This window comes from Gymnoscopelus microlampas (genome assembly GCF_963454915.1).
Source record: "Gymnoscopelus microlampas genome assembly, chromosome: 14".
NCBI lineage: Eukaryota > Metazoa > Chordata > Actinopteri > Myctophiformes > Myctophidae > Gymnoscopelus > Gymnoscopelus microlampas.
The window spans coordinates 11,147,866-11,159,988 of record NC_139951.1 but is presented as its reverse complement, the minus strand read 5'-3'; the positions used below and the strand labels follow the sequence as shown (position 1 = coordinate 11,159,988).

The 12,123-nt window shown below is 42.9% G+C and overlaps 1 protein-coding gene across 1 annotated transcript; it reads left to right on the top strand.

The window, feature by feature from the left end:
• Nucleotides 1-2,343: 2,343 nt before the first annotated feature.
• smim36 (small integral membrane protein 36) lies at nt 2,344-2,733 on the top strand (the record flags this gene model as incomplete). Its single annotated transcript, XM_084078158.1, has 1 exon — nt 2,344-2,733. One exon carries the CDS (start codon nt 2,344-2,346, stop codon nt 2,731-2,733), a length of 390 nt encoding a protein of 129 aa, XP_083934284.1.
• Nucleotides 2,734-12,123: the final 9,390 nt, after the last annotated feature.

Below are 12,123 nucleotides of genomic sequence, written 5' to 3'. Positions count from 1 at the left end.
TGCAGACCGGTCCGGACCCAAGCGCTGGGTGGGCGTTTTGCCGAAACCAAAAAGTGTTAAGGTCCTTACATACCGGCGAATATAGCGAATATACGCAAAATTCGGACTCGTTCCGAATAATTAAAAGACGCTTTTTCGCTTCGCTTTTTCGCTTTTTCGCTCCATGTACGGAGCCATTGACTTTATAAGGTTTTAAAAAAAAACGCATTATTCGCACGAATAAATCGCCCCGGTGTGTAACAACCTTAAGAGCCAATCAGCGTCTGCACTCAGGGTATAATGTGATAATCTGAATTCAAACGACCGCGATGGTTTCACCTGTCAAATTCAGTTGTGTCTTTGCGTGGAACTGTGTGTGTGTGTGCGTGTGTGCGCGCGTGTGTGCGGGTGTGTGGGTGCGCACGCGTAAATCATCCAGCCTCCATCTTAGTAGTAGCAGTGGTAAGCCTTGCCAGGTCACGTAGCCTATCTCCTGGACATGACGCTAGCTAGTCCCAAGGACTTACCCCCAACACAACCCTTGCTCAGTGCCAAGCAGGGAGGCACTGGGTCCCATTGTTATTGAGTCTTTGGTATGACCCGACCGGGGATCGAACTCCGACCTACCAATGTCATGGTGGACACTTAACCACAAGGCCACTGAGCTGGGTTAACCCATTCAATCAGGGAACGCACCTACAAATGCTAAATCTTCTAAATCCCAACAGTTGTCTGAAAAACGTACGTTGCTATAATATCAGTGGTTCTCACACTTTTTCATGTCAAGGACCCTCAAAATGATATGAATTTGGTCGCGGACCCCCATTTCAAAATATGTTGTTCCAGGGACCCCCCCCCCAGAAGCAAAGATTTGAGTTCGCTTCATAAATATTTATTCAAAGATTTGCACATGATTTTCATGATTTAAAATTAATAGCAGATCTACAAGCTCGTAGCGCGGCACCGAGTGCTGCGCTATGAGCTTGTAGATCTGCTACTTGTGAATAGCCAAAGTAGGGATGTCCGATATTATCGGCCTCCCGATATTATCGGCCGATATTAGCATAAAAATTGATATCGGGAAAATATCGGTATCGGTATCGGTTTTTGATTATTTTTTTTTGCTTTATAAATGTTACAGGAGTTCTTACTGTATATGGTGTGTGTGATATGAAATTTGAGCTTACCCTAATCACAATAATCCCCGCATATATCGGTATCGGTTGATATCGGTATCGGTAATTAAGAGTTGGACAATATCGGTATATCGGTTATCGGTAAAAAAGCCAATATCGGACAACCCTAAGCCAAAGTATAAAATAATGTCTGTAGCTAAAATCTAAAATGACACAGATGCGTTCCCGGATTGAATGGGTTAAGGTTCCATCTTGCAGCCTATAATTTGACCTGGCCCCCAACACCGGATGATGCATGTTGGCAAAATTAAAATGGTGGTTTATGGTTATTAAAAAAAAACAAGCAGCTTTAGTCATTGGCTGCCGACGGTCAAGGTTGGAGGAGCAGCGTGGATTAACAGACCATACACAAAGCCAGCCTGGCCTGCTGTCACTTCAACCCCCAACCCCCCCCCCCCCCCGCCCCAACTCTCCGTCCATCCCTCCACCTCTCTTCATCCCTTTCTCTCTCGCCCTGTCTTTATCTCCCGTTTCATCCCTCTATCCCTCCGCTGTAGCTGTCACAATCCCCTTTGTCTCCGTTGATCTCTCTCTCTCCCTCTCTCTCTCTCTCTCTCTCTCTCCCTGTCATTCATTGATCTCAACCTCAGCCAAGCTGCCGCGCTGCACCTTTCTCTGTTGTTGACCTTTCTCTTTTCTCCAGCTGTCACTCGCTCAGTGGGTCTCCGTCACTTCATGCCTGCCTGTCTCCCTCCTGCCCTCTCTCTCTCTCTATATATCTCTCCCTCCTCCTCCTTCCTGATGTCTGCCTCTCATCCTCGTAACAGACATCAATAATCTCTCTCTCTCTCTCATCTCCATTCATCTATCCAGCGTTCTCCTCCGACTACTTTTGCTCAGACCTCATTCCATCTCCAACCTCTTTCCACCCATCATCTCTGACTCCAGCATCCTCCCATCCTTAGTTTTTTTGTTTTTTTGTTGTTGATATTTTCGGAACTTTTTATGCTTTGAACCAGGGAGAGAGAGAGAGAGCCGGGGAGTGACACGCGGCAAAAGGTCCGTCGGGCTCCGGAGTCGAACCCATCAGGACTCAGACCCTATGTGGTACGCGCCTTAATAACCACTCGGTTACTTGGTGTCCCCGATCCTCCCCATCCTTTCATCCGTCCCCCTCCACCCCTCCAGTCAGTGTGTGTCGTTGTTGAGCTATGAGTCCGGCCTCACCATGGGGCTCTTGGAGTTGGGCTTCAACAACGAGATCGACCCCGTGACCCTCAACCTGTGCATCCTGGTGGCCAGCTACGTCACCCTCCTCCTGATCTTCCTCATCTCCTGCATCCTGTACGACTGCCGCGGCAAGGACCCCACCAAGATCTACGCCCCCGACACCGTCGCCAGCGTCTCGGCGGCGACGGCCGCCGCGGAGACCAAGGAGGGGCCCGGCGGGGAACCCGCCGCCGCCGACCAGTCGCCCGTCCGCCTGGTGACCATGCCCAACTCGCCGGCCTCGCCGCGGCGGGGCTACGAGGCCCACCACAACAACGGCGCCGAGCCCCACGCGGCGCCCGACCTGAGCCGCGACAGAGAGCGGGAGAAGAGGAGCACGCTGGTCTGAGGAAAAGGACGGTTCATTTTTTTTCTGTCGTGTGTTTTTCGTTTCGTTTTGTTTCATGAAGGCCGCTTAGAAGTCGGATGGATGGACGATGGACGCAGAAGGTAAGAAGTGTGCGCTCGCGCGTGTGTGTGTGTGTGTGTGTGTGTGTGTGTGTGTGTGTGTGTGTGTGTGTGTGTGTGTGTGTGGGGGGGGGGGGGGGGGGGATCCGGATCCAACATTGAACAACCGAAATCGGTTCCATCATATTTAGAACCCTTTCAGGAACCGTTTTTTTTATCACACTGTCAGAGCTGGTATGTGGGCTTCACGTCTGCTATACAATTAATTACCAGCGGTTCTCAAACGTTTTAATTTCAAGGACCGCCATAACTCTGAGAGTGTACAAATGGAACCAAATGGACCCGTGAGGGTCCATTTGGTTCCATTTGTACACTCTCAGAGTTACAGACCTGTTAGGGTCCATTTGAAACCACCATTATGGAAACCCTGTGTGTGTGTGTGTGTGTGTGTGTGTGTGTGTGTGTGTGTGTGTGTGTGTGCGAGGTTCACATTCTGTGCGTCGAGCAAATGCACGACATTCAAATTATTCGCGTGTCGCGTTCAACGTGCTTATTATGAAAACACACGTCGTGACTGACTACTGATAACCCGGTCCAACGAAGGGGAATCTCCACAGCTGTTTATTTAGTGCTAATTGCGGTTGATTGCCCGTTGAATAATTATATTAAATCTAGAGATTATAATAATACACATAATACTTTTTCAACCGACCATCTGTGATGGGAGCTGCTCACTTCGTAATCCCGATGACACACACACACACTCTTAATATCACTATATTAACACTTACATATCACTATATTATCACTATAACCTCAACGAATAGTTCCTATACCTTAACCACTTCAAGCCTGCAGTGTCCATATTCTGGGGGGGAAAAGTGGTCAAAGTCCAGTTATACAGGGGTTTAACCCATTAAAACCAGGAACGCATCTGTGTAACCACTTTAACCATTATTTTATACTTTGGCTATTCAAAAATAGCGGATGTACAAGCTCATAGCGTGACACCGAGTGCCGCGCTATGAGCTTGTAGATCTGCTATTTTTTTGGCAAAATCTTGAACATTAAATGTTCAAATATTTGAACATCTTTGAATTGTATATTTTTCTTAAAGCGAACATTTGTAACTCAAATCTTTGCTTCATGGGGGGAAATATTTTGAGAACTAAATATTTTGAGATGGGGGTCAGCGGCCAAATACATATAATTTTGGCGGTCCTTGACATGAAAAAGCTTGAGCACCACTTATATAGAAACATAGGTTTTTGACAAACCTGTTAGAAGACATTTGTAGATGCGTTCCCGGATTGAATGGGTTAACTGATTTTTGCCTCTCCATTTCTTGTCCTCAACAGCAGAAGGACCCGTCGTATCACAGCCTGTGTGTGTTGAAAAATGACAGGTCATCATAATGGTCAAATGAGACCTTTATTCCATCATAAACATCACTACATTTGAGGATTTTGTCTAATTGACGTATTGCAGTACAAAAAAAGAAGAGAAATAGAGACAAAAATGGCAGCTATTCTTACAACACAGAAACGTGAACCTTGAGGGTCCATTTCATAGTTCAACCAACACTGAAGGTTTTGCCTTTCTGTGTGTGTGAGTGTGAGTGTGTGTGTGTGTGTGTGTGTGTGTGTGTGTGTGTGTGTGTGTGTGTGTGTGTGTCAATGGTCATAATAGTAACGATGATGTATGGATTGGTGGATGGACGGAAGGAATGAATGAAGGGATGGACGGACGGATGGACAGACAGACAGACAGACAGACAGACAGACAGACAGACAGACAGACAGACAGACAGACAGATGTTACATGAATGAATGGATGGGATGAATGAAAGACAGACAGGATGGACAGAGGGATAGATAGATGGATGAATGCTGTAGCTATGCAGTCATAAGTGAGATGATTAGGCTACTTTTTCCATAATGTGTGGAGGACAGCAGATGGTGGACTCCACAGAGACATACAGAATGAGAAGAACAGCTGACGTATGGAGTATGAAACCAGCCCTGCTGCTTTATCATCTAAACCAGTGCTTTTAGCACTTTTTTCTGCCCAAGGCACACCAATGGGCAAGTCATATTCTCAAGGCACTTATTGTTTTCATAGCGAAAATAGCACATACACAAAGCTCACAACACGTGTTGCGAGCTTGTGTATGTGCTATTTTCGCTGTCAGGTGCCCGGCCCGCTACGCCTGCCGTCCGGGCCATATTTCCGCTATTTTTTTGAAAAACCTGTGAATTAATAGGATAATTTAATGTTACTTTTCCGCCTACAATGACATAACCAAAATAGGGACACCAGGTTGAAAGTGGTTCAAAATTATGTTTAGGGTATAGAATTAGCCTCTGTATTGGGAAATGAACACGCACAAAGTACTGCTACTAGTTGTCACCAACATAAATGAGCACCTGTTTATACCACTGGTTCTCCAAAGTGGGGTCCAGGGACCCCAGGGGTCTTTGAGGGGGTTCCAGGGGGTCCGCGGGCAAAATGAGTTAATATTGCATAAGAATCATTTGAACCACTTTAACCCTATAAAAAAACACAAATCTTGTATGGGGTGTCCCTGACGCAAAATATTTTCAGATGTGGGTCTACATGACCAAACACATTTGGGGGTCTTTGACATGAACATGTTTGAGAACCACTGGTTTGGATGTGCCAGAATGAGAAGCAGCAGTACCGCAGGGGGTCCCCCAAGAGGACCGCTGTGGGGTCGAGAACCATAAAGTGTGCGGTTTTGCTTCAGAGCGGAACCGTGATGTGAGAAGCATCTGGTTTTACCCTCTGTGGATGAAGGCTGTCACTGAGGAGCTACTAAAAAATAAAAGCCTGGAGATCGAGGCTACCGAGGAGCTGACCACGTTTTGAGCTTGTGGATCTGCTACTTTTGATGCTTTTTTGTGACGCTGTAGTATGATCAAGGGCATTATTTACACAAAGTTTTTAAAAAAAATTGAGATACTGTAAGAGGTTTCAGCCCCACAGCAACGATATACAATGAAATGACTGGCACCAATAATCAAACTGAATGATGTACTATGGCAGAAATAGGCCATATTTAATAACTGTATACTCAAATTCTGGGCATGTCATCACAGGTGGACATTTGGCGAAAAATAGATGAACATTCGACAAAAATATCACATCTGAAAGCTCACAAGGTGGGAGAAAATGAGGGAGCCCAAGTATCCTGGGGCACCCCGGTCAACACGTTATTTAAGAGTTTAAGTGGTTAAGACCTATACAACAAATAGCGGGGGGGAAAAGCTGTTTTGGTAAAACAAATTGATGAATTTTCTTTTTACATCTTCTTGAATGTTTTGAAAATGTATGAACATATTTTGAAAATGTTTGAAAGTTCTCTCCTATATGTTGAAAGTGGTTAAACCTTAAGTCCGACAGCTAAAAAGAGAACCAAACAATTACTTTCCAAAGGCAAAATTCTTCTGCCAAGGTTGCATTTGAAGGAAGGTCTACTGTAGGAACGATCATTCAATACCTCTGCCTTGTAATCTTCAGCAGTTTTGATCACATCATTGATCACTTCTTCCTTTTCTCCAGGAGCACAGCTCAGCCTGGCGGATGGACTGCAAATTCCCAAAACACTACAAATCACACAGTTCAATGGATGACAACCACCAGCCATGGACAGCACATGCACCTGCCTGTTCACAGAGCCAAGGACAGATCTGAGAGTTCACCAGAGTCAAACGGGCCTGGAATTGAACCTGGGATCCACTCATGAATGGGGAGTCCTCCTCGACCCATCAGGGACAACAAGGACATGAGAGACGTGTGCTTTACGTAAAAGCAAATCCAGGGACATCTTACATGTACATGTATGTAAAATCTAGGTCACTTCCAAGGGGCCCTGCACTGACAGGGACCTCTTCACAGATACCATGGATTATAGACTGACAGCATCAGTGGTTCAAGGATTTCCATGTAGCACAGAATTCACCCCGGAATGCAGTGTTACCAAGGATCACCGTCAAACACTGTGACTTTGCAGACAAAACTGTAAAGTTCTGGTCTAGCTAACCACGCAACACTATAGGCTAGGTCTCAGACATGGTTCAAAGTACCAATACTATGACCAGCAATATGCAATTGGGCCTCACCACCTTCACAGGTGTTACCAATGATGCTAATTAAGGTTGTGTTTCCATTCGGTCAAACAGAGTCAGGGTGCTGATATTGTGCATGTTGGCTCACTGGAAACACTCTGCTACACCAGTGGGTCTCAGAGTGTGGTCCAGGGACCCTCATGGTTCCTTGAGGAGGTTCCAAAGGGGCCACCCTTACGGGTTTTGATTGATTGAATATTTAATTAGACAGAAAGTCTACGCTTGATAGATCACACAAAAAAAGTCCAGTGGACTTGTTTCCATTGAGGTCCTATATTAAATTCATCAACATTGCATACAAAATAACACGTCCTGAGAGTACTTTTGTTGACAAAAGAGAAAATTCTGCCCAAACCTCTTATTTGATTTGCTTTTTTGATCACCTTTGATGCCATGCTTTCACCTGTCATTTTGTTGTCAAGGATACAGCCCAAATAGGTAACCTCTTCTTTGCTAGAGATTACTATGTCATCAACTTTGACCTTGAAATCATTTGCATTTACCTTACTGAGGGAATGTTTGCACCCAAAAAGAATGGATTCTATTTTACCAAGGTGTAGAAACAGTTTTGTTATCGTAAAGCCAAGCCAAGTATGGCTTTTGGTGAGCTCAGAACTGAGAGCTTCCTAAACCTGCATTTTGTCCTCGCCCGAGACCAGGAGTGCTGAGTCGTCAGCTAACAAGAACAATTTGCAGCATTTGTGTCGTTAATGTATACAGTAGAAGGAACAGTAACGGCCATAATATGCTTCCTTGGGGAACCCCGCAGTTCACGGGGAGGGAAGAGGACATGGTTCCATTGATGTGAGTAACTCTGAGAGTGTTCAAATGGAGCCTATCCCAATCAGCTGTACAAGTGCTGTACTGGAGGTCTGAACTCAAGCAGCTGCAAATACTCTCCGACTGACATGGGAACTAACTGTGATGTCACCGCACACAAACCTCTCTAAACTGACAGTGAGATCAAATCCGCTCGCCCTCCTCCTCGACCTGGCTTTCATGAGAGGAACAAAGTGAACTCCATTGTCAACACCACCCCTTCAAGTGCTCTTCAAGAAAGACACGCACACATGTGGACAGGACATTTCACCACATTAACCACTCAAACCCCTGAATAGTCTTAGAGCTGGCCTTGAGTTACTGTACAACTGTATTTTGACCACTTTTTCCATCTACAAAATCTCTTCACCAAAAAACTGCAGATCTACAAGCTCACAATGCATCGCGTTGCGATGCCAGAATTTGGACGCTGGGGTTCAAGTGGTTAACTATGGCATCCCTATGCTGGGCATGTCATTATAAGCGAAAACTTAATAAAAAATAATGACAAAGAAAAGTTTGAAATAGACGATCTACTAAGCTTACAACGCGGCACATCTCCACACACTATAAGTTTGTAAAGCTATTTTCACCAAGTACGAAATAGGGCTAAAAAGTACTGTACGTGATATTTGTTGGTTAAAACAAAAGTTGTTTTGTTAAAAACGTAACTATATTCTGAAAGCTATCATTGCTATAGAGTGTTTGTTCAGTAAAAGGGGAATCTCAAACTCACAATGAGTCACTATGTATTGACCTTGTAGATCGGCCATTTTCACAATTTGTTGTATGATGAAGTATATAGGGCTTAAGTGTTTTTAAACTACTGCTGCCAGCGATTAAAATTGCGTCTTCCTGCTCCCTGTCATGAGAACAATATCATTGTTCTAATGATATTGTTTGTTATCAAATTGTTTTGTTGTTGTGACTTTGAGAGGATTATGTTCAAGGATCTTGAAAAGAGGATTATAGGATATTACATTTACAGAGAAGAGGTGCGTTTGCCAGAGCTGTGGCATCTGTCCGTCTCAACGGGACTTTCACATATTAAATTGCTTATTATAGATCCACTTAAATATCATCTAAAACTAATTCTATTGTCTTTTTTCCGCTTAATATAATTAAAAAAGTGAAACTTTCATACAGTATATTCGAGATTCATTGCACATAAAGTGACACATTTTAAACGTTTTGACAAAATAGACAGTCTATTCAGTATTCAGTGTCCTTAACCAGTGGTTCTCAACCTTTTCAGGCCACGACCCCCCAAAATAATCATATATTTTAACTGGGGACCCCACAAAATAATCATATTTTAACTGGGGACCCGCCAAAATAATATATATTTGAACTGGGGAGCACCCAAAATAATCATATTAGAACTGAGGACACCCCCAAAATAATCATATTTGAAGTATGGGGACCCCACAAGCACTTGGAATTGTAGGAGTTGAGGAGTTACATTTAGTCTGACTCAGTTCCACAGATAAATATTGTGAAAATAGCAGATCTACAAGCACACAACTTGTAGATCGTCTATTTTCAAAATGATATTATTTGACAATTCGGACAATGTTTGAGCAGTTTTAATAGTATGGTTTGTTGATTACTTTTGATGCATGTCTTTTTTCCATTCATTTCTTCTTTTTTTTTATTGAAAAGGTCTTAAAAGTCCTTAAATTGTCACTTTACTGTCATCTGGGGACTCAAAATCATAAAGGGAACCCCCTGGGGGTACCGACCCACAGGTCGAGAACCACTGTCCTAAACGATGAAATCCTTGGAACCAAATGGACCCATATACACTCTCCATAGTCAAATTAAACACTAAGGATTTGATTGTGCATTTAAAAAAAAAATCTTTGACTATACAGCAGATAACACCATAGCACAGAGAGAGACATCACCACATCACGCAAACAAACCTAAGCGTCCAGAGACAAAAAGACTCAACTCTCCCATCCCCTCAGCTCATTGGCTCTGGCCAGAGGACAGAGGAAATGACACAACAACACTCTTCGTTTTTCTCGTGCGACTGAAGGACGCGTCGGGTCCTATAGAGTAAATCCTCTTACATAAAAAAAATACAACAACAAGGGGCTTTCAGCCACCCGGCAGAGCCCACCAATAGCTGCCTCTCATTTGCTATATGGAAAGAGAGCATTCGGATGTATTCCCCTTCACCTCCGACCCCCATCAAATATTTCATGTTACTGGGATTATGTGGTCAACGCAACGCCCTCAGAGCATTATCTTCATCATATATATATGATGTATTCTGCTCTTTACTGTTCTCTCTCTTATCTGACGGTGTTATGCAAGTTTCACATTGATCACACGCTGTTAATGCTTTAACTTTAGTTCTTATGCACCCACAAAGGGCGTGATGAAATAGACAATATGACAATTGCCGGAGAGTACTTTGCATAATAAACTGTTCATATAGTTAGATACCTCATTCATACATTGTCTGCGTGTGATATTATTCACATTCTGTATGGATGAACCCAGGACACAGTAAAAATAATACATGTTTTCAGGCAAATCAATCGCATAATAATACATATGCCCCCGGTGGTGTAAGGACCTTTAACCACAAAACACGGGAAAGCATCAGCAGATATAGCAGCAGATAAAGCAGCAAAAAAATTGAACATTTTCGAAAAAGGAGCCCAAGAGCTCAGGGGAGGGGGGGGGGGGGGGGGGGCTAGCCAGAGCCTTTGTGTGTTGTGTGAATTGTCGCTGTTATTAATTCAACATTTATTGTCAAAGGGCTTAGTCATTCCAGTCGATAACAGAGCTCCAAAAGTCCTACTTCAATATGGACGTGGTTGTTCACATTCTAGATAGATACACAGACAGACAGACAGTTCATTTATGAAGAAAAAAAACACAAAAGGTTAGAATATGAAGATAAGGGGTTTCTGTCCGACAGCGACGATATCAGAAAAATCTATGTTGTATTAGATGTTATAATAGAAACTTCTATGTTATATAGCTGATCTGTCACTGGTTTCTATACTGTAACTGTCTGAGCTCGTGGGATTAACTGAACATCCCAATCTGCTCCATTCAGAAAATGCCATTATATAATGCCACTGCCCAACTGGGGTAATTCAAAGGGCAAAATATACAGAACAGGACAGCAAAAAGCCACTGTAATACATACACATTCACTTCAATCCTGACATACTGTATATTGCATAATGAGCAGCAAATGTTTGAACTACACGTTGCTTGAACTGTTTTAAGGGTTTTCTGCTTGTACTCAATAAAATTGTCATTTTAGTTTGATGGTAAAAACTATTCTTATTGTGCAATGATGTCCCAAAAGTCTGCAACCAATTTACCTGAATCATAGTTTTATTTGTATATATTACTGATCATTGTTATGGCAGGGACAGCCATTTACTCTTTGATATAAGCTGTTCAGAAGGAAGTATTGGCATCAAAATATAGTTACAGTACCAAATTAAAAGGTACTATTTTTTTTTCTTATAATTGTTTTCAAAATCGGTCAAAAAATAGCTAATAATAATAACACATTTCATTTGTAACGCACTTTATATTTGACACACATCTCAAAGTGCTACATTGCATAAAAGTCAAGAAAAATAAAAAAAATCATCAATTGATCAATGGTCAGAGACCATTAATCAGCTGCTCTACAAGCTGCTATTTTCAAATATACAACGTAGCCTATAAAATAGGGATTCATTGGTTAATGTATGTTTTGTAAGAATAATCTAAATATTCAAAGTAACTAGTAACTAAATTGAAGTGGAGTACAAAGTACACTATTTGCCTGCAGTATCGAGTATTAAAAAATGTAAACACTAAGGAAAGTTAAAGTACCTAAAATTATAGTACAATACTTGAGTAAATGTACTTAGTTAAGGTTCCACCACTGACAAAATATGAACCATACTGTTTTGTGAATACCTGCTGTCTGTTGTTGTTCTTGTTGTTGTCTTGATGTTGATGTTAGCTGTCCCATATGCCAGTCAGCAGACAAGGAGCTGACGATTCAAAGAGAACATTTTCATATCAAAAGGACCCACAAATTCATATTTGGCCACAGACCCCATCTGAAAATGGCAGATCTACAAGCTCATAACGTGTCGCATGGCAACGCGTTGTGACCTTGTAGATGGCTATTTTAAAATTCCTGATGTAATATAAGTTGTGGTTAAACTGATTTTGATAATGTTGCTGGGGACCCCCTGGAACCCCCTCAATGACCCCTGGGGGTCCCCGGACCCCACTTTGACAGCAGATCCCTCCCAGACACACACACACACACACACACACACACACACACACTCACACACACACACACACATTTGCCAAAACAACACTGGTTC